This window comes from Anolis sagrei, chromosome 2 (assembly GCF_037176765.1).
Source record: "Anolis sagrei isolate rAnoSag1 chromosome 2, rAnoSag1.mat, whole genome shotgun sequence".
Taxonomy (NCBI): Eukaryota; Metazoa; Chordata; class Lepidosauria; order Squamata; family Dactyloidae; genus Anolis; species Anolis sagrei.
The window spans coordinates 17,996,555-18,019,964 of NC_090022.1; the positions used below are offsets into that span (position 1 = coordinate 17,996,555).

The 23,410-nt window shown below is 41.6% G+C and overlaps 1 protein-coding gene and 1 pseudogene across 1 annotated transcript; one reads left to right on the top strand and one right to left on the bottom strand.

Annotated features, from left to right (window-relative positions):
- The first annotated feature begins 1,175 nt into the window (after nucleotides 1-1,175).
- Nucleotides 1,176-12,914, top strand: LOC132765696 (E3 ubiquitin-protein ligase TRIM7-like). The gene is made up of 7 exons (XM_067465365.1): nucleotides 1,176-1,688; nucleotides 4,325-4,420; nucleotides 4,828-5,058; nucleotides 6,747-6,769; nucleotides 8,477-8,595; nucleotides 9,003-9,035; nucleotides 10,942-12,914. The coding sequence occupies exons 1-7, from the start codon at nucleotides 1,176-1,178 to the stop codon at nucleotides 11,457-11,459; spliced, it is 1,533 nt and encodes a 510-aa protein (XP_067321466.1). The 3' UTR covers nucleotides 11,460-12,914.
- A 2,429-nt stretch (nucleotides 12,915-15,343) lies between these two features.
- On the bottom strand, nucleotides 15,344-23,193 carry LOC132765250 (zinc finger protein 420-like; annotated as a pseudogene).
- Between the last annotated feature and the right edge of the window lie 217 nt (nucleotides 23,194-23,410).

A 23,410-nucleotide genomic window follows, 5' to 3' on the forward strand; every position in this document is an offset into this window, starting at 1 on the left:
TTTATTAGGGGATTGTTACAAAGAAAGGGAGAGGAAAAGTGAAGGAAGGTTTCATGCAATCCTAGGAGCTTTGAGCTGCTGGCTGGGGCACATTCCATCAGTTGGTCCCAATTTGGCTCTCCGGAACTGCGGAACTCCCTGCTGCGCTTCAAACCAGCTTGAAGGCGGGAGTCTCCGCTGCACGCGGGGACAAAGTTTGGTCCAGATCTATCATTGTTTGAGTCCACAGTGCTCTCTGAATGTAGGGGAACTACAACTCCAACACTCAAGGTCAATGCCCACGAAACCCTTCCTGTATTTTCTGTTGGTCATGGGAGTTCTGTGTGCCAAGTTTGCTTCAGTTCCATCGTTGATGGAATTCAGAATGATCTTCGATTCTATGTGAACTATAAATCCCAGAAACTACAACTCCCAAACTCTAAATCCCAGCAACGACAACTCCCCCCACCCCCACCAGTATTCAAATTTGAGCGTATTGGGTGTTTGTGCCAAACTTGGTCCAATGAATGAAAATTCATCCTGCATATCAGATAGTTACATTACGATTCATAACAGCAACACAATTACAGTTCTGAAATAGAACAACAAAAATAATTTTGTGATTGGGGGTCACCACAACATGAAGAACTGTATTAAGGGGTTAAGGCATTAGAAAGGTTGAGAACCACTGGTTTAGGGTTTTATAGGCTAAAGCCTGCACTTTGAATTGTGCTTGGCAGCAGACTGGCAGCCAGTGGAGTTGATGTAACAGGAGGGCTGTGCGTTCCCTGTACGCCGCTCCAGTGGGGAATCTGCCCATTGGACTACTTTAATCTTTCGAACAGTCTTCTGAACAGTCTTCAAAGGCAACCCCACATAGAGCATGTTGCAGTAGTCTATTCAGCTGTACCTCTCCTGCTCTCCGGGTAACAAGCTCAGATTAAAATGTTTTAAGTCATATGCTGGGTTTGAAAGGAGTTTAAGAGCAGGATTAAAATAGATTATATAAACAATATAACAATTATAATTGCATGCGACATTGGAGGCCCTGGCAGATTGAGTGCAAGTGCTTTAAATAAATAAATAAACACACTGTTGCAGTTTTGCTAGAGCCCTGGTGCCTTGTTTGTAAAAGGGAATGTTTTTTAGAAACTGTTTCTCCAAGGTACTCCTCCCTGTTAAGAGCTGATGTTGGCATGCTGAGCGAATCATTTACAGCTATTGCTCTGCAAAGAAATGCAAAGGAAAGTGAAAGCAACTGTTATCTTTGTAAGTCAGACATGGCTGCTACTCCAAGAGCACAGAATCCCTTTCAGGATCTTCGTGAAGAAGCCACTTGTTCTGTTTGCCTGGATTATTTCAGGAATCCTGTGACCTTAGACTGTGGGCACAACTTCTGTAGAGACTGCCTGACTCAGTTCTGGGAGAATCCGGGCAACCCAGAGACCTCCTGTCCTCAGTGCAGAGAGATTGTTTCACAAAAGAACCTCAGGACAAATCAGCAGCTAGCCAACTTTGTAGAAATAACAAAGAAATACAGTACTCAGGGGTCCAAGAAGGCAAAAGGCAAGGAGAGAGTCTGTGAGAAACACCAGGAGCCTCTGAAGCTTTTCTGTAAAGATGACGAAACCCTCATCTGTGAGAGGTGCGACAAGGAGCACACTGATCATCGAACAATTCCTCTGGGGACAGCTGCTCAAGACTACAAGGTAAGGTGGAGTTTGATGAGGGAAGGAAATGCCTGTGGAAGTTTCCTGGGGACTTCTATGAAGATGAGCTTCCATTAGAAATTCTTATCTGTATTTAGTGGGTGGCAGGGGGCAAACATATTTTTCAACTACTGTACTCACTTTCATTCCATAGAATCATTGATTTCAAAAAGACTCCAAATGGCACTCGGTCCTCTTTCCATGTAGGAAAACATGGAACTCCTGATTTTGAAGGGAGACTGGATGGCCATACAGTCTCTGATCAAAAACCTCCAGAGAAAGAGACTCCACCACTTTCTCAGGAAGCAGCCTATTCTACTTCTGAACAGCTCTGACCGTTTAGGTGGAATCTCCTTTTCTGCAATTTCAATCCGTTGCTGATTGTGTCTTAATCTCCAGAGCAGAGGTCCTCAAACTAAGGCCCGGGGGCCGAATGCGGCCCTCCAAGGTCATTTACCTGGCCCTCACTCAGGGTCAACCTAAGTCTGAAACAACTTGAAAGCACACAATAACAACAACAAGAGTATCTCATCAGCCAAAAGTAGGACCACACTTCCCAATGAAATACTAATAAGTTTAGATTTGTTAAAATTGTTCTTCATTTTAATTATTGTATTGTTTTTAAGTGTCTTTTGCACTACAAATAAGATATGTGCAGCGTGCATATGAGTTCATTCATGCTTTTCTTTTTTTTTTCAAATTATAATCCGGCCTTCCCAACAGTTTGAGGGACTGTGGCCTGGCCCTCTGTTTAAAAAGTCTGAGGACCCCTGCTCCAGAGCATCAGAAAACAAACCTGCTCCTTCCTCAATGTAACATGCTTTCAAATATTTAAATGTGGCTTTTGTGTCCCTTTTGAATGTTCTCTTCTCTGAGCTAAACATAACCAAGATTTGAACAAATACCTAGCATGTGAAGGGAGAAAGCCAGAAAAGCCAAAGTGAAGTGTGAGCTATACAAACTACATATAATAAAAGAGGGTGTTTTTTAAAGTTATATTTATAATAAAAGGGAAGAAGAAATAAACGATAGGGCCATGGCACACATCTGATGGAGAAATGCTAATGGTGACAGAGAAAAGGCAAAACTATTCAACATCTTCCTTGCTTCGGTCTTCCCCAAGACGTTAACACTGTTCAACCTGGGGATGATGGAGTAGAGGAGAATGCAGAATAGGTAAAAGGTACAGGAATACCTGGCTAATCTAAATAAATTCAAGTAAGGCCTTCCTTTGACAAGTTCTCCATGATCATCTGGCAAACAAACTAGTCAAATGTGGGCTAGGCAACACGAGAGGAGCAGAATTCAAAACAATCTGAACAGATTAGAAAATGAAGTTCATCAGTGACAAATGCAAGATACTCCACTTAGACAGAAAAAATGAAATGCAAAGACACAGAATGGGGGACGATGCCTGGCTTGAGCGCAGTACATGTGAAAAAGATCTTGGAGTCCTTGTGGGCAACAAGGTGAACATGAACCAACAATGCCATGCAGTGGCAGCAAAAAAAATATGAGATTTTGGCTTGCATAAATAGGAGCCTAGTGTCTAGATCCAGGGAAGTCATGCTACCCCTCTATTCTGCCTTGGTTAGACCACACCTGGAATCACACTGTGGACACCACAATTGAAGAGAGATGTTGACAAGCTGGAATGTGTCCAGAGGAGAGCGACTAAAATGATCAAGGGTCTGGAGAACAAGCCCTATGAGGAGCAGCTTAAAGAGCTACACATGTTTAGTGTACAGCAGAGAAGGCTAAGAGGAGACATAATGAGGACCATGTATAAATATGTGAGGGGAAGTCATAGGGAGGAGGGAGCAAGCTTGTTTTCTGCCACCTTGGAGAATGGGACGTGGAGCAATGGTTTCAAACTACAAGAAAGGAGATTCCCTCTAAACATTAGGAAGAACTTCCTGACTGCAAGAGCTGCTCAGCAGTGAAACTCTCTGACCCAGAATGTAGTAGAGGCTCCTTCTTTGGAGGCTTTTAAACAGAGGCTCCTTCTTTGGGGGCTTTTAAACAGAGGCTGGATGGCCATCTGTCAGGGGTGCTTTGAATGTGATTTTCCTGCTTCTTGGCAGGGGTTTGGACTGGATGGCCCACAAGGTTTCTTCCAACTCTATGATTCTATTATTCTAAGTCTCCAAGGCCAGATAAATTACATCCAAAGATATTAAAAGAAGTGGCAGAAGTAATTATGGAACCACATTGAGAATTCCTAGAGAACCGGTCAAGTACCATTGGACTGGAGGAGCGAAATGTTGCCCCTATCTTCCAAAATGTGTTTCCCAATGACTCCTCTTTCTTCTAGAGAGAAGGAACTAGTGGGAGTTCGATGGGGCTCAGTCTTGGACTAGTGCTATTCAACACTTTTGTCAATGACGGGTGACAGAACAGAAGGCATGCTCATCAAATTTGCAGATGATACCCCTGACGACAGAGTCAGAATCCAAAGTGACTTTTAACAGATTAAGGAGGTGGGCCAAAACTAAGAAAATGAATTTTAACACGGAGAAATATACAGCATTGCACTTGGGTGAGGGTGTGGGTGTGAGGGGGGAGGAGGGGAAGAGGGAGGGAGAGAGCTGTCACTCTTACCTTCCAATGAAAACTGAATATTTGTTTCTCTGCAGCTTTTAATGGGTGTTCGTCAGGATGAGCTGGTGAAGGTGAGAGAAAAGATTCTGGAATATAAAGCAGAGTCAGAAAAGGAAGCCCAAGACCTGTTTGTAAGTATGGGAGTAAATGTTATTACGAAAGGAACACAACTTAAAACAATGTGCAAAAATATGTTCTAAAATGCAGCTTCATCATATAAATCTTTGGATGGCATGAAGACTAATCATGAATCCCACACTGTGACCTTGAGTGAGTCACCAATTCTTAGCCTCAGAGGGAGGCAAGGCCACTCACCCTCAGAATGCATCTGGTCAAGAAACCCCCATGACAGATTCATCTTAGGGCCAGCATAAGAGGGAACTGACTTGAAAGCAACAACAACAACAACAAGGAGTTTCACCTGATTGTTTGTCATGAAGCCTCTGTTGAAATTCCAGAAGCCCCCTCTATTTTTCACTTCAGCAACTGTATCTTAATGTGATACTTGTTTACCTGCTTTTCTCCCTGCTCACTGTAGAAGCAGACAAAAACAAAAATGGAAACAACCTTACAAGAAATCAGAGAAATGCAGCAGTTTCTGGCTAAACAGGAGAAACAGCTCCAGGCCCAGATGGAGGAGCTGGAGAAGCAGATTGCAAGGAAAAGAGATGAACGCTTTATCTTACTTTCCCGGGAACTTTCCTCTCTGGAAAGTCTCATCCAGGAGACAAAAGAGAAATGTCAGCAGCCACCAGCAGAACTGCTGCAGGTAAGACTCGGCAAAAGAAATTAATTGCTGGCCAAGGGAAAGCTAGATACAAAACTAATATCTTGGAAATCGTTTTTCTGGCATGGACAAAATCCATTACAAAATATCTGCTCTTTGGTTATTATTGAATCAATAAGGCATTGTTTTGGTTAAGCATAGCTGCCTGCATTTTGAATCTGCTCTGATGTTGTTCTAAACTCTAGAGCAGGGGTCCTCAAACTAAGGCCCGAGGGCCAGATACGGCCTCCAAGGTCATTTACCTGGCTTTCACTCAGGGTCAACCTAAGTCTGAAATGACTTGAAAGCACACAACAACAGCAACGACAACAACAATCCTGTCTTGTCAGCCAAAAGCAGGCCCACACTTCCCATTGAAATACTAATAAGTTTATATTTGTTAAAATTGTTCTTCATTTTAATTATTGTATTGTTTTAAAGTGTTTTTTGCACTACAAATAAGATACATGCAGTGCACATAGGAATTCATTCATGTTTTTTCAAATTGTAATCCAGCCCTCCAACAGTTTGAGGGACTGTGACCTGGCCCTCTGATTAAAAACTTTGAGGACCCCTGCTCTAGAGGGTGACCTGGGTCCATTTACACAACACACATATGTAGCACTGTATTTTCTTTAACTGCCATGGCAAGATCCTATTGAATCCTGCATTTCAAATTTAGCATGGGAGATATAGAAGTCTCAGCCAGAGCACTCCAGTGCTTTTTTCAACTACACATCCTAGGGTTTCATAGCAATCAAAGTGAAATAACTATTAGATTTGTCTAGCCTGAAGAGGGCCCTCAAAATCTACTACTCCAACACTGGTACAGAAGGAGTGAAAGGACCCAGCCTGATGTACTGAGAGACAACTCTATTCTATATATAGGAGCTCCCAAGATGCACTGGGTGTATGCATGAGCCCTTAACCTCCTCAGAAATGTTTGGGATTTTAATTCATTTGTATTTATAGAGAATTACATGGATAAGTTAATTGAAATCAAAACCCTTATTTAGTATTTTCATGGAACACAAACTTGTTAATAGCTGTTTCCTGTTTGTCAGCCCTGCATGGAGCCCCCGGTGGCGCAGTAGGTTATACCTTTGTGCCGGCAGGACTGAAGACCGACAGGTCGCAAGTTCGAATCCGGGGAGAGGCAGATGAGCTCTCTCTATCAGCTCCAGCTCCTCATGCAGGGACATGAGAAAAGCCTCCCACAAGGATGATAAAAACATCAGATCATCTAGGCATCCCCTGGGCAACGTCCTTGCAGATGGCCAATTCTCTCACACCAGAAGCAACTTGCAGTTTCTCAAGTCGCTCCTGACATGACCAAATAAAAAACCCTGCATGTCCTGAATTTTGATTTTTCCTTTTGCTCTTTTGAGGCACTCATGAAGGAGACTGAGGAGGGCTTGGCAGAAAGAAATTCCAATCCGAGAGTGTATCTGTAGGCAAGAAATTGAGATGACAGTCAATTCAAAAGAAGAACACACCAGGGAACTCTTAACTGTCCCTTTCTCACCTGTTACCCTCAAGGGCACATAGTCTTTGCATAAGGATAGTTAAACTATTCCCGGTTTTGAAGTTGTAGAAGTGTCCTTTTGGAGGGACAGACTGCCTTCTCATTCAGCGAAGAATCAGATATGTGAGCAATGACATCCCTCTTCTTTTGTTCTTCTCCCCTCTAGGATGTGAGGAATCTCTTGCAGAGGTAAGTGGATCCCAAGCCTTTCCATTAGACATATCTAGCAGGTAGACACTGTGACCCTTTGATGCTCTGTGGAAGAAAATGAAGGCCTCTAACATGTCACAGATAAAATATTACCTTCGTTTTGACATTATGGTACTCATCCCATAGCTAGTGTCACTGCCATATTGATATCTCTACTCATCGTTTGTTGTTTTTGTTTACTCAGCAGTATTTATCCTGAAATGGTAAGCTCTCTCTGTACCTTTTTAAAAAGTGATTTTCAGGACTCTCTCTCTCTCTCTCTCTCTCTCTGTCACCCTTGCTAATCTATGTTATCAATATTTGGTAGGACAGTAGCCAATTTGGCAATAGGAACAACAACAAAAATAGGTTGGATGGCACGTGGACTCTGGCTGAGATCCTAATATCTTCCACTGCAACATTTCTACTGGACTTCTGGATGTTACCCAGCCAATCAGGATACTTGAGCTCTGAAAGGATGACAACGGTGGTTCTCTTTCCCAGAAAGACAGAAACTGGTTTAAAGAAATTTAGCATCTCCTGAAGGAATGGCAGCGGTTGTGGTGGAAGAGAAAGAGAGCCTGTCACACAATGAGGATGAAAGTAACTATGAAAAGTGTCTCCCATGCTAAAAAAAGCAAAACAAACAGATAACAGCATAAAATAAATGTAAGACATTATGAAATAAGAACACAGCACTGTCTAGCTGCAAAACTTGCTAATCGAAAGGTTGCAGGTTCAAATCTGGGGAGTGGCGTGAGCTCCCGCTGTTAGCTTCAGCTTCTGCCAACCTAGCAGTTTGAAAACATCCAAATGTTAGTAGAACAATAGGTATCGCTCCGGTGGGAAGGTAACAGCGCTCCATGCAGTCATGCCAGCCACATGACCTTGAAGGTGTCTACAGACAACGCCAGCTCTGCAGCTTAGAAATGGAGATGAGCACCAACCCCCAGAGTCAGACACGACTGGACTTAATGTCAGGGGGGAAACGTTACTTTTACCTACAGTCATCCTTTTTTCCCTTCTTGAAGATTGGGACCACATTGGCCCTCCTCCAATCTACTGGAACTTCTTCTGTTCTCCAAGAACCCTAATCTCCTATCTTATTGTTTTCTTGCTTTAAATATTCTGTTATCAAAATCCCATGTTCCTATAATGGGGGATTAATTTCTGGAGATTAATTTCCGGAGAAAGTACAAGGTGTTGGTTTTAACCTTTAAAGCCCAACATGGTTTGGGTCCAGGGAACCTACGGGATTGCCTTTATTATATAATTATTCTAATAAAAAGAATAGCTAGGCTCAAAGAGGCTGTTGTGGAGCTCATGTGGCCTCACATTAGGGCACTGATTTTGCCTCTAAGATAAGGCCTCTTCTACACTGCCATATAATCCAGATTACCAAAGCAGATAATCCAAATAATCTGCTTTGAACTGGATTATGAGTCTACACTGCCATATAATCCAGTTCAAAACGGATAATCTGGATTTTATATGACAGTGTAGAAGGGACCTAAGAAGTTATGTTATATCGAATCATCATGCTCAAGATTTCCATAATTCTTGCACATGGCAGGTGATGGAGTGGAAGTATGAAAATTCCACATATAATGATATTACAGAAAATATCAGGTTTCATTAGCCATTACTGGATTGATAACAGAATATAGGCTAGCTGTTCAGTGGTGAGTTAACATCCCTTCCTTTCAGGTGTGAAGCAAGAAAGGAGTTTAAGAAACCTGATGTTTTTCCTCTTGAGCTGAAGTGGAAGATCTTGGACTATGGAGATATAGCTCTGCTTCTGGAAGTTATCATGAAACAAGTCAGAGGTAAAGAAAATACCCGCAAGAGTAAGGAACCCATGGTCATTTAAGTGTTATTTGAAGAAATACTTTCATTTCTCCCTGCTCTCTGTCCCTCACTGTCCTTCTTTCTTCCTTGCTTTTTTCTTTGAGTGCTTCTTAGAATGATTGACCACATATTTACTCAGTAATCTCAGTGATTTTTACAACTCTTTTATTTTCAAAATCCAGGAGCAGCCTGATAGCTAGGACTGCTGAAAGAATTCACATTAGAATTCACCTAAACAAATCTGCATACTTGCAAGGATACAGCAGTTTTCAGTTAAAACATGTAGATAACTATTATGTTGTTATATGTATGCATTCTTTTTGGACACAGGATTTGTAACACCTGACAATGCAACGTATTACCTTTCTTTCTTTTCCTTCCACAGATGAGCTAAAATCTGGATTTACACTACAGAAAGGTAACGTTTGGAAACACAAATTCTCAAAAAGGCTTCTCAGAGAGTTGCTTGTTGGTTGTTCACTAGAGGTCTCAGTTCTGCTTGCATTTTCATTTAGAGTTCAGAAAACAAACTATTTCCATCAGTGGAGGCATAATGATGGGATTGCACTTTGACATTGCCAATACCCAAGGTTTCATAGATTTCCTGTATTTATTACTAAACTAGTTTGGGGACCCGGCAATGCCCAGGTTTAGTAATACATAACACTATTTATTAGAGAAAAAAAATCTTTCTTTTTGTTTTTTATGAATGCTCCCATCCATAAGGATGTGGGTGGACTATAATTCCCAGAATCATGGGTCAAGCCTTCCAAAACCCTGCCATTATTCAAAGTTGGCCATGTTGGGTCTGTGTGTCAAGTTTGGTCCAGATCCAATATCAGCTGTGTTCAGTGCTCTCTGGATAAGGGTTAATTACAACTCCCAGATTCCTAGGGCAATCACCCACAAACTCTGCCAGTACTCACAGTTGGCCATGTTGGTTCCAATTGACAAATTTGTCCCAGATCCATCGTTTGCTGGGTTCACTGTTTTCTGGATAAGGATAAACTACAGCTCCAAGATTCTCAGGGCAATCACCCCAAACCCAGCCAGTATTCACAGTTGCCCATGTTGAGTCTGTGGTCTAGATACATCGTTGGTTGGGTTCACAGTGCTCTCTAGATGTAGGTGAACTACAACTCCTATAAATCAAGGTCAATTTCCCCAAACCTGGTCATAGGGATTCTATGTGTCAAATGTGTTCCTGGTCTATTATCAAAGGGGCTAACGGTGCTCTGCGTTGATGCAGGGTGAACTACAACTTCCATCCTGGTGAGTCAGTTCCCCAAACCCCTCCAGTCTGTTCAGTTGTTGATCAGTTCCTCTGTGTTTGCTGTGTGCCATAGGAAAGGAAAGTATAGGAAAGGGTTAAGGGAGAGGCAGTGGGTGGGATCATGCAAATTTCAAACAAAGAACCCTAGGATGTCTGCATGTGGTAGAGGAAACACATCAAATCTAGGATGAAATTGTCCCCAAATGAAAAGATTCCTTGGGTGGTGGGTTGTAGTGTTTGGGGAGGACATTGGCAGTGTTTGGGCTACATGTTCATGGCTCTCGTTCTAACATGAAAGTCATTTGAGGGCGTACTTTGGAGGCTTCTCAGCACTTGGAACTATAGCCTGTTTCTGGAGGTGGGAGGCTGTCTGTGCAAGTGGACACCACATACATTTATACACAGTTTTCATTTTTATTATGTATGTAGATAGATAGATGTATGTGTCTTGCTTACCTGTAACTGTGGTTCTTCAAGTGGTCATCTATGAACTCACGCAGCCCCATCTGTCCTCCTCTCCCTGTGTCTTGCTCTCCTTTGCTGCTGGAAATAGGAAGTTGAGCAGGAACCTTGCCAGTCAAGGGTACAGAGAATTGGAGGTACCATACCACACACTCATGACCAGTGCACTTCCTGCTCAATTTCCTCAGTTTCCTGAATTCCAAAGCATCAACTGAGATGCAAAAAGAGCGGGTCCCTTCAAGGTGGAGATGAGCTATTTGTATGGGTTCATAGATGACCAGTCACAAGCCACAGTTATGGTTCTGCTTTTACTGCTATGGCAACATTCTACAGAATTCTGGGATTTGCTGTTGAGATATAGGTATTTTGAAGTATCAGTCAGAGAGCCTCCACAAACTGCATATATGGTATAAGCAAATTTGGGAGCAAAGCAGGATTTAAATCAAAGAAAATTAACTGCAATGCATGGGAATCCTATTGATTTGAGACTGGCTGAGACTAATGGATGTGTCTATCATGTGTTAGTAATTCACCTAGCTGGTGATTCTTTTTTTATCTTTTCTTCCTCTTCTCTCCCCATTTTCAACAGCAACTGTAACTCTGGATCCAGACACAGCTCATGGGCACCTTATCCTGTCTGAGGATCATAAAAGTATAACACTTGGAGACAAATCTCAAAACCTGCCAGACAACCTGAAGAGGTTCGACAAATCGACTTCTGTCCTGGGATGTGATGAATTTACATCAGGCAGACATTTCTGGGAAATCTGTGTGGGAGAAGAGGATCAGTGGCTGGTAGGGGTTGCCAGAAAGTCTATGGAGAGAAAGGGCGACTTTGTCTATGGGCCTGAGGGGGGAATCTGGGCTATAGGGAAGTGGGGCGGTGCATATAGAGTTGCCAACAGTGCTCATTGCTTGACCTTGTCTCTGAAGAGTGAGCTCAAAAGAATCCGCGTGTCTCTGAACTATACTGGGGGCCAGGTGGCCTTTTACGATGCTGATACAGGAGTCCATCTCTATTCATTCTCTGAGGCTTCATTCATAGGAGAGACACTCCTTCCTTTTTTTAATGTGTACAAAAAAGGGCATCTGAGAATTCCTCCTTAAGGCAGCAAAACAAGTTGACCACATTTACCCTATATCCTGCAAGATTGCAAAATGGATTAATGCTTTGGATTTATCTCCTTTAAAGGGCAGAGATAGTGCTTTAGTGCAGTGGTACCCAAACTCTTCTGTGGAACCCTAGGATTTGACAAAAGCATAGTAGGGCGTAAAGCCCAACTTCAGTAGAATTTAATTACAAAGATTAAACAATTTAATATATCAATTCTTTTTGAATCCAATAGTTTCTTGTACAAAAATAAAGATTAGTGATTGTATTTTAAATGTGTCCTCTTCATTGCCAAACCTAGTACATTACACAAAACATTCAGTCAATAGGAATAATGAAAGAAGAAAAAATCTTAATATATTCTGACTTAAAAACAGGAATAGACTTCTAAAGGGGAGTGAGTCTTCTGAAAGGTTCCATGACTGAAAACGTTTGGGAACCACTGCTTTCTTAGTAAAATTGTGAGTTCTTCATTCGTTCAATGAGGTAAATAACAGAATATTAGAGACGTCAAGACAAGGAGGGTTCCTTTTGTTGATATGTCATGGACTTGTAGTAGATGGTCAAAACTTAGTTTGGTTATACAAAAAAAATAAAGTTAGATCTTATAATGGCATCAGACATATATATATATATTTATTTATTTATTTATTATTCGAACTTATATGCCGCCACTCCCCTGCGGCTCGGAACGGCTTACAAGAATGGCTAAAATGTAACACAATTTAAAACAATTTAAAAACAGCAATATCACAAATCAAAGGCCTGTCGAAACAGGTATGTCTTACATGCTCTGCGGAAAGCTGATAAGTCCCGCAAGGCACGGACTTCAGGTGGCAGAGTATTCCAGAGTGATGGTGCCACTGCTGTAAAGGCTCTGTGTCTGGTTGCTGTTAGACGCAAGGTCTTGACACTGGGAATTTCCAATAGATCTTGGTCCTCAGAACAGAGGGATCTCTGGGGTTGGTAGGGGGTGAGGCAGTCCCTCATATTGCTGGACATTAGTGATAAAACATAGGAAAGTAAATATATGTTAAGTTTTCACTATATGGTAACAGCAGCAATAATATTGTTTGCTCAAATGTGATAATCGACTGAGGCACTGACAATGGAGGAATGAATTGTTAAGTTTGTAGAGGCAGCTGAAGATTTTTTGAATAACTGGAAACGGTTTATAGTTTGGGGTTTTTTAAGTAATAAGAAATCTAACAATGAAATCCATGGCTATGGGTGTTAAGTAATTTTAGTAAGATTGTTTATCTTTCTAGATCTATTATATGATTTTTTTGTTTTGTTTTCATAGCAATTAGGATGGAGGAGTAAGAGCCCTATTATGTGCTAGTTATTTTTCTTTTTCCTCAGTGTCTCTTTATTTTTTGAATACATGCCATTCTGATTGTAAATTACATTGCTTGAGTTAAAAATCAATTAAAGAAAGAAAGAAAATCTTACATGGTGTTCTGTTGAATTGTGTATGACGCCACTGGGAGAATATGGTCATAACCATCAAACTCATATGCATGGACTGTCAGATGTGCCATTTTCTCCTTTGTGATAAGGCCCTGGGTTCCACTTCTCTTGGTTATTGGAGTTATTTGGAGTACTGTATCTCCTTTTAGTAGCCCATGAGATATCTACCCCCAGTGGCACAATGAGTTAAACCCTTGTGCTGGCAGGACTGAAGACCGACAGGCCGTAGGTTCAAATCAGGGGAAAGCACAGATAAGCTCCCTCTGACAGCTCCAGCTCCCCATGCGGGGACATGAAAGAAGCCTCCCACAAGGATGGTAAAACATCAAAACATGCGGGCGTCCCCTGGGCAACATCCTTGCAGGCAGCCAATTCTCTCACACCAGAAGCGACTTGCAGTTTCTCAAGTCACTTCTGACAAACAAAAAAATCTGCATGGTTTGGATCCAGGCTACCCACAGTATCCCCTTATCCCATACAATCTGTCCCAAACACTCTGAAGGGCATTGACTCCATCCTGCCAGAGCCCTTCTGGTGACCATCACAAGAGGACCTTTTCATCGGACGCCCCAAGACTGTGGAATGACCTGCTGGAAGATATTTGACAGGTAGAGCAGCTGTCAGAGTTTAAGACACAATTGAAAACCCATTTCTTCCAGCAGGTCTATCCAGTCAATTTGAAGTTGTGAGTTTTAATCTGGATTTTAACTTGCAGTTTAACTCTTATGTGTCTTGTTTTATATCTTTTAATGTCTTTTAATAGTGTTTTATGTCTTATTTTAATGTTGTTGTATCCTGTCTCAAGCCATAGGGAGAGGCGGCTAATAGTAGTAATAGTAGCAGCAGCAGCAGTAATGCTTGGACAACCCTTTCTCTTTTCTGGGAAAAGCTGACAATAATTTGGGCAGAAATCACGTACTTCAAAGCTGCTAGTCAGGAGCTAAATTACAATGATGGAAAAGAGAAGTCAAAAGCTCAGGAGATTTATCTTAGGTTGCGGTTCGGTTTGGAAATACCACGAAAATCTGGCAACAATTGGGGATACCTATTTATTTATTTATTATTTACTTTGCTTATATACCACTGTTCTCAACTCGGGGGCGACTCACAGCGGTGTACAACATAGAAAGAACAAGGTTCAAAATTCAAGACACAATATAAAATGATCCACAATCCAGCATTAACAAAAACATCATCATCAAAAAACATCATCATTACTACAAAAGCCATTCCTACGTGTCTACAAGAGCAGAGAAAACTTCTGAATTATCTGGGGTGTTCTAACTTAACTGAATACAAATTTTGTTTATATAATTTATATAGGATTCACTTTTAAGAGTCTCTTTCAGTTGAATAAAATAACTCAAAATATGAATTTTTGTGACTCAAGTCTTATTCAAGGCTGTATGAGATGAGATCATATTACTTAATAATTTATTTAATTAATAAATATTGGTCTTCGGACCATAATAAAAGTGTTGTTTGTTAATAAATGTTAAATAAAAATCTTTTTATATTCTGAAACAAAAATCCTCAGCTGAACATCTGTAAACATAATTTAGAGATCCAAAAGAAGTGGGGGCAAAGTAACCATGCCATGCAAACACAACACATCTAAAGGTTGAATTTATTTTCTGTACTTTGACCATATCATGAGAAGACACGTCTCACTAGAAAAGACAGTAATGCTGGATAATTTATTTTATTATTTAAAACATTTATATTCTGCCCTTCTCACAATCAGGGCAAAGCACAACATATATACAGCAAACATTCAATGCTGGGACATAAAACCATAAATATATACAAACATTAAAATCACTTATATTGACATTAAAAGTTGCTTTAAAACCATCTCAGGACACCATAAGGATAACACAGAAGACAGTATGAAAAGAGGAAGGCTACATTACAAATAAAGACACCCAATCTGAGAAGCAACAGCCTTGAGTTTGCAAGATCAAAGCAGGACTGTCGATGATGGGTGACTTGAAGGTCTTTCATTCATGGGATCTCCATAAATTGAAGTTGACACGATTGGCAGTTAACCACAACAACATACTGCTACGTACACAGTACATTTTTGCTATTTCACATGTTACGGATTCATTATGCAGATACATTTGAGGTTTCCATTTTTTCCCTGCGGTTTTCTATTTATAGGGCTTCTCAATCCAAGCATTGCTTCTCTCACAGAATCATAGAGTTGGAAGACATTACATGGGCCATCCAGTCCAATCCCCTGCCATGCAAGAAAACACAAAGCACCTCCGACAGATTCAGCCTCTGTATAAAAGCCTCCAAAGGAGTAGTTTGTGTAAACATACTGGTGGGTTGCCAGGTAAAACATTTCTAATACTACTGGCATTTGGATGATTTATCTCCTATGTGAGTTTCCTGATGCCTAGAAAGCTGTGAGTTATAAGCAAAATTCTTTCCACACTCTTGGCATTTGTATGGTCTCTCTCCTGTATGAACTCTCTTGTGGCTTAAAAGGGCTGAACTGAAGTAAAAACATTTTTCACACTTGGGGCATTTGAAAGGTTTTTCTCCTGTATGGACCCTCTGGTGCTTCACAAGGTCAGACCTGTAAGCAAAACATTTCACACACTCCTGGCACTTGTATGGCTTCTCCCCTGTGTGGACTCTCTGGTGGGTGACCAGCTCTGAATTGCAGGGAAAGCATTTCTCACATTGCTGGCATTTGTAGGGTTTCTCTCCTGTGTGGACTTTCTGGTGTCTGGCAAGTATTGAATTTTGAGCAAAACACCTTCCACAGTCTTGGCATTTGTATGGTTTTTCTCCTGTGTGGACTCTCTGGTGGGTGACAAGTTGGGAACTGCCAGGAAAGCTCTTCCCACACTCCTGGCATTTGTAGGGTTTCTCTCCCGTGTGGATCCGCTGGTGCTTCACAAGGTGTGAATTCTGACCAAAACATTTCCCACACTCTTGGCATTTGTAAGGTTTCTCTCCTGTGTGGACTCTCTCGTGGCTCATAAGGGCTGAAATAAAAGCAACACACTTCCCACATTTCTGGCATTTATAGGGTTTCTCTCCTGTGTGGACTCTCTGGTGTTTCACAAGATCCGACTTGTAAGCAAAGCATTTCTCACACTCCTGGCAGGTATATGGTTTCTCTCCTGTGTGAACTCTCTGGTGAATCACAAGGTTTGAAATACGAGCAAAACACTTTCCACACTCTTGGCATTTGTGGGGTTTCTTCCCTGTATGGACCGTCTGATGCATCACAAGGTGCGAGCCATGCGCAAAGCATTTCCCACACTCCTGACATCTGTAGGGTTTCTCTCCTGTGTGTACTCTTCTGTGGATCACGAGGCTTGAGATCCGAGCAAAACATTTCCCACACTCTTGGCACTTATGTGGCTTCTCTCCTGTGTGGATGATCTGATGCATCACCAGTTGTGAATTGCGGGTAAAACATTTCCCACACTCCTGGCACGTGTGGGGTTTTTGTCCTATGTGGACTTTCTGGTGGCTCCCAAGGTGTGAGTTGTGAGAAAAGCATTTTCCACATTCTTGGCATTTGTATGGTTTCTCTCCTATGTGGACCTGCTGGTGGTACGTAAGCATCATCATTTGAGCGAATTGTTTCCCACAAATGGCACATGTATAGAGTTTGTCTCTGGCAGAACTTTCCTCTCTTGCATGGCTTTGCTCTTGTCTGAGAAGATCTGGTATCACACTTATCTTTGTTTTGGTCCACGTATCTGCTGGAAAGAAGCATAGAACATACTGAATCCTAAGGCTGAGCAGGAAAAAAGACTTAGGGAGTAGAAAAGTATTTAAACAAACTATAAAGATCTTGAAAGAAACCCTTTTAAACAGATATGCAAGAGAGAGTGTTTTTCCACTTTTATAGACATTTGGGGAATTTATGCTCTAAGTGAAGCCAGACATGTTTTTGCGCTTATATTTTGTATTATGACACATTTTCCAGAGGATCTTGCTGATACAGAGGATAAAAATTTGACTATAAAGACATTATAAGACAAAATACTTGCTCTTTTTTGAAAATAAGGCCAACTTGGCCACCAACCAGTAAACACTGATATGTAAATGCACTGTTTTTACACTGCCATATATTTCAGTTTCTCAGTCCAGATTATCTGATTTGAACTGGACTATATGTGTTTACACTGCAATTTAATCTAGTTCAAAGCAGATAATCTTGATTCAGAAATGGGATTATATGGCAGTGTATGCTCTGGAATCTGAGAAAGCTAAGAATTGTGGGGAGTGGGGTGCAACTGCATTTTTCCCATATTAGAAATAGTTTACATTTGTTCCAGTCAAATTAAAAGAAAAAAAATCAGGATGACAAAGACCAAGTAGAGACATAAGCACTGGTGGCAGTTCAATGCTAACACAGTTGAACACACTGGTCCAACATCTCTTATCTGCAATTTGAAATTTGAAATATAGTACTCCAAAATTAAAATTGTCCACATAGCTTTTGCTTTCTGCTGGTTCAAAGTATACCTACTTTATTTCATGCACAAAGGTATTAATAAATAATGTGTACAATATGACCTACAAGCTATATGTATAGGACCAGGTTGTGGCGCAGCTAGTTGGGAGTCAGCTGCATTAAAATCACTACTGACTGAATGGTCATGAGTTCGAAGACAGTTCGAAAGACAGTTGCATCTGTCAAGTAGGAAATTTAGGTACCTCTTATGTCAGGAGGCTAATTTAACTAATTTACAACGCCATAAAAACTCTCCAGAAGCATGCAAGAATGAGGAAGTACTCTATCAGTGTCACAAGTGGATGGTGAAGCAAGAGCTCCCCCGGTGGCCAGAATTCAAAAAGCATACCCTCATCAAGCTGAAAAGTTAAATAGCTTCTGTGTGTCTATCTATATATGTTGTGTGTCTATGGCAATGAATGTTTGCCATGTATATGTGCATTGTGATCCACCCAGAATCCCCTGCAGGGTGAGAAGGGCGGAATATAAATACTGTAAATAAATACATAAATATGTATACGCTGTTTATAACATATCAATGCATTTTCTGTTTATGCTTGGGTCCCATCTTCAAGATATTCCATTATGAAAAAATGGGCATTCCAAAATCTGGGGGGGAAATCCAAAACCCTTCTGGTTACAAGCATTTTAGCAAAATAATACTCATTACTCAACCTTTATAGAGATTGAAAGAAAGCTGTTTAAGGGCCAAGGAGACAATTCCAAAACTGCCCTTGATAAAATATCTCCCACCCTCAAGGTCAAAGGTTCTGAGTGGAGAGAAAGATCCTCTGCCTGAAATGCCAAAGACAAGCTGTCATGGAAAATGCATGCATAATCCAACTCTGTAAACAGTATGGCCAGCCCTGATAGTCAGGCTCCAGTGATGCAAGCCACTTCATTACCTGGCTGGCTGCTAGCAATGCTTCCACTGTCTTCAGATCCCTGGCTGCATGGCTCCCCTTCCTCTTCCTCTTCCTCTTCCTCTTCCTCCTCCTCCTCCTCCACCTCCTCCTCCTCCTCCTCCTCCTCCTCCTCCTCCTCCTCCTCCTCCTTTACTACAATCTCTAAGGGGAGATACAAAGGCAAGAGCAGTAATCACAATTGCTTGCAAAGATAAAGGGGTTCTGTCACAGTGAGAATTACAGCTGAAAGAAGCAATACCACCTGTAACACTAATATGGACAATCAAAATGGCTAAAAGGGGGAGTTAGATATTTTTCCCCCTCCAGAATGATCATGTTTTCTTTGGATGGAAGTGAGGCAATTACCTAAATTGTTTTTAACCAGGCGATGGGACCAGGAAGCAGAGGCGATATCACCTTCTTTTTTCAGGTTGGTACTCCATAAGCAGTTGGAATTGAAAGAAAGCCTCTTCCATCGGCCTTTCCGCATCCCTCCTAACTCATCTGGGTTTTGACATGGCTCTCAAATCAATCAAACAGAGACTGTGGGGCATTGCCTTTTGTGAGCTGCACTCTCGGTCTTATGTATCTAGCTCTCCTTGTGCCCTGTCCATACATTATGTTGGGCCATTTCATGCAGCAAACTATCTAAAGAACTTGACTGTGGCCAAATACCGCTGCCTATTTTCCAAAGCAAGGTGCAATGTGCTCCCATCGGAAATGCTGCAAGGGAGATTTGCAGGTACCTCATATAATGATAGACTCTGCCCATGTAACAAACAGGAAGTAGAATGCATCTATCACATTCCACTGTCATGCAGTTTCTATGAACAGGCCCAAGCACAGATAATTAACCCCCTATTAAGGAGTTTACCTGCAAGTCCAGTGAAATTTTATATGAAGTTTCTACTTAGTGACAACCTTCCCCACATGACATTGACAGTTGCCAAGTTTCTTTCTGAGGCAGATAGAATTAGAAAATTCCCAATTTTAGACACAGATTGAAACACAACAGCACTTCTTGTAATCTTTTACCTATGTATTTAGCCAACATGGATTTTAAGCAGTTTTTAACTGTTGTAAATGTTATCCATTTGTGTGTCCAATCAACAGAATGTTCTTAATCTCATTACCTGCATACCTTGTATGCCTACAGTGTAATACAGTGTAATAAGGGTCTTTGGACCATAATAAAATATAGGTTGGTACTCTCATTGACCATTCTGACTGAGGATGGTAGGATTTCTAGTTCAAAATCAGTGTAGTGAAGGCTTTTCTCTCATCCCTTATTATTGAAGCAAAACTAGTGCAACTGCATTAGTCACATACTCTTCTCCTAATGGCATCCTGTTTGTTTTTTGCTAGGTTGTCTGGAAGAATATGATGGGGGAGGGGGGGTTGTTGACAGTTTAACCTTTATTCCCGCTGTTGAAGGTCATCCAGCTACTCTTCTTTTTCCAGTTTCCCGGTCATCTCATCAAAGCCTGGTTAGAAGGCTCCTCTGCTCCTTCTCGCTTTCAGCCATCAAAGTGGTATCATCTGCATATCGAAGGTTGTTAACACTTTCCCCAACCCAGGCCTTCCTTGTGAAATACTATACTTTACCTGAGTCAGTCCTTGGGAAAGTCTCTTGTTGATGGAGGACACATGGTTTTATGTCTTCTTCTTCTTCTTCCAGCTTGACAACAATATTCAGGAACCCTGAACAGAGAAAAGAAGGAAGAAAATGGAGATGAGAGTCATCTTTCCAACCCAGAAAAGAGGAAAAATTATAAATATAAATTTAAAATGACCTTGAAAAAATAGATTGGCCTATCTATGGGTTAGTGTAAGTACTGTACATTGACTCTAACAAAAAGAGGAACAATCTCCTTCTCTGAAAAGAATGTCAAAAAGTGAATCATAAAGAAACATTGACCCCTTCTACTCTTCTGTGTTGCCACTTCTGGCCCTTTTTGAATGCCTGGGCAGGAACTGACAGTGAAAGTCCATAGAAGGTTGGCCATCTGCAGTGGCATTGGTGTTTTCCCCTCTCCATAGAATGACCATCAACTTTATCCACGGGTCATTATAAAAATCCATAATTTCAACCCCAAAACCTGCCCTCAATTTATACATGAGGCTGATATATACATAAGTAATATATATCAGGAATGGGAAAACTTCAGCCCCATAGGTGTTTTGGACTTCAACTCCCGCAAAGTTTGCCCATGCCTGGTATATGTGATAATTCTGCACGAAATCTCTAGAGCACTTGTGTGAGTAATGTAGCTCTACAGACACTGCAGGATAAGTGCTAGGAAACTGTGTTGCTTTTACAACAAATATTCTGGTTGGGAGAACTGTCTAGTTACTATACACCAAATGACTAGGAGCTGGACATATATGAAGCAAAAATAAGCAGAAGTAAAGGCTCTTAGAAGGCCACTTTCTCACCTGAGCTGGCTCCTGGTATGATATGAGATTCTTCCTGATGTAGACCGAATGGTTTTTCTTCTTCTTCCTGCTTGACTGCCATGTCCAGAAGGGCTAATCAGGAGAATGGCATAAGAAAATGGGGCTCAGAAAGATAAGTCTCTCAAGAACTGTATCTTCCCATATAGGGCACAGGTCTGCCATGAAAACTGGGTGACCCACACACTCTTTGCTTCCGAAAACCTGGGATAGGGTTGCCATAATTAGAAACAACTTGAACACACACAGCTGGAAACAACAGTCTTCCCATATGAGCCTGGGAGTATAAAACCAGGCTTAGAAAGGCCATATCTTCCCAAAATGAGCCTAAATATTTAAAATATATTGTTGAAGGCTTCCATGGCCGGAATCACTGGGTTGTTGTAGGTTTTTCGGGTTGTATGGCCATGTTCTAGAAGCATTCTCTCCTGACGTTTCTCCTGCATCTGTGGCAGTAGATGTGGCTCTTAATGACACATGCCGCATCATCACGGGGTGTCTGCGGCTTACACCACTGGAGAAATTACACTGCTTAGCCGGTATTGCACCACCTGACATCCGCCGGGAAGTAGCAGCCAATAGTGAAAGGACCAAGGCAGAGACATCTCCAGCTCATCCCCTGTTTGGGTATCAGCCAGCACGTCACCGACTTAAATCTGGAAATAGTTTTCTAAGATCTACAGAGACACTCGCTGGAACATCTCAGCAAGCAAGAGTCCAAAAGTGGCAGGCTCAAACCCAGAACCTCAACCAATGGCTGATACCAAATGAGAGACTCCCCCCTGGGCACACAAAAGACTGGGCGACTTGGAAGGCGCTGAACAGACTGCGCTCTGGCACCACGAGATGCAGAGCCAACCTCAAGAAATGGGGCCACAAAGTGGAATCCATGACATGCGAGTGCGGAGAGAAGCAAACCACTGACCACCAGCTGCAATGTACCCTAAGCCCTACCACATGCACAATGGAGGACCTTCTTGCAGCAACACCAGAAGCACTTCAAGTGGCCAGATACTGGTCAAAGGACATTTAATTAACTACCAAGTTTGCAAATTTTGTATTTTGTTTGTTTGTTTGTTTTGTTCTGTTAGAAATGTAATACAATTGACTGGTAGCCCTGACAAAACAAATAAATAAAAAATAAAAATACCTTTTCCACCCCTAAATATATATTACTTTAGATTGGAGGATGTCAAGGTAGTGATCAAAAATGTATTACAACAAGCAGGCAAGTAGAGAGAGAAAATGATCCAAACAGTCACTCTGGGCTGTGGCACAGTGAGCTGATAGCCAGCTGCATTAAATCACTACTTACATAGAGGTCATGAGTTCAAAGCCAGCCCAGGTTGGAGTGAGCTTCCAGCCATTAGTCTAGCTTGCTGTCAACCTTTGCAACCAGAAAGACAGTTGCCTCTGTCAAGTAGGAAATTTAGGTACCGCGTTATGCGGGAAGGATAATTTAACTAATTTACTACGCCATAAAATATTTCAGCAGCGTGCAGAAGAATGAGGAAGTACTCCATCAAAGGACTCAGTGTCACAAATGGACGGTGAAGCAGCAGCTCCCCCTGTAGCTGGAATCGAGCCGCAATCGCGCATACCCTCATGTAGCCAGAAAGCTGGAATGTTAAAATTGCCTCTATCTGTTTATATATGTTGTATGTCTAATTGGCATTAAATGTTTACCATGCATATGTGCATTGTAATCCACCCTGAGTCCCCCGCAGAGTGAGAAGGGCAGAATACTGTAAATAAATAAATAATAAATATGCAGAAAAATTGGCAACTACAAAACCCAACATTCAGGTGTGTGTGTGTGTGTGTGTGTGTGTTTGCAGAATCATGTAAACGTGGGGTACACCTACACTGCAGAATGGATGCAGTTTGGCACCTTTTATCTGCCTGGGAGTTTTAGTTTAGGGAGGAACCAGCACTCTTTTGCAGGCACCTTATAAAACTACATGATTCCATAGTATTGAGCCATGGAAGTTGAAGTGGCATCAAACTGTATCAATTCTATAGTGGAGATTCAACCTCAGATATTGTTTTCCCAAATCTCCCTTTGCAGCCCCCTTTTTCTCCCCCTCACTTTCTTACAAATACAAGGATGCAACCAATGTATCCCCTGCCAGAAATGGCTCCTTTGTCCCTTTTTGCCTCTCCTTTTTGCAAATCCTCCTCTTGCTTTTCCATTTCAGCCCCAGTCCTGCCTCCCCATCCTCTACCTCTTCTTGATTTTCAGGATCTGGATCTCTAATCTGGAATACAGTCTCCTTCCAAGGTCATAATATCCCACTGGCTTTCCTCTTCTCCTTTGATCTTGCTTTTATGAAAATGGAAATGCAATCAGCTCAGCTTCCACTTCTCGTCATGTGAGTGAAGCCTTCCCAGGCTCCTGGCAAAAGAAAGGCAAGACCCAGCTAATCTATAAGGATGTTTCCAAAATACAGATGCAAGCAGGCTGTAGAATGAATGCAGTTTGACACCACTGTAATTGCCATGGCTCCATGTTATGAAAGTTGTAGTTCTGGGAGACATCAGCACTCTTTGTCAGAGAAACCAAAAATCTTGCAAAACTACAACTTCCAAGATTTCATCACATTGGGTCATGGCAGTTAAAGTGGTATCA

Coding starts and splice junctions, on each gene's coding strand:
- LOC132765696 (XM_067465365.1), top strand. CDS start 1,176: ATGCTGAGCGAATCATTTACAGCTATTGCTCTGCAAAGAAATGCAAAG. Junction 1,689..4,324: donor CAGCTGCTCAAGACTACAAG/GTAAGGTGGAGT, acceptor GTTTCTCTGCAG/CTTTTAATGGGTGTTCGTCA. Junction 4,421..4,827: donor AGGAAGCCCAAGACCTGTTT/GTAAGTATGGGA, acceptor TGCTCACTGTAG/AAGCAGACAAAAACAAAAAT.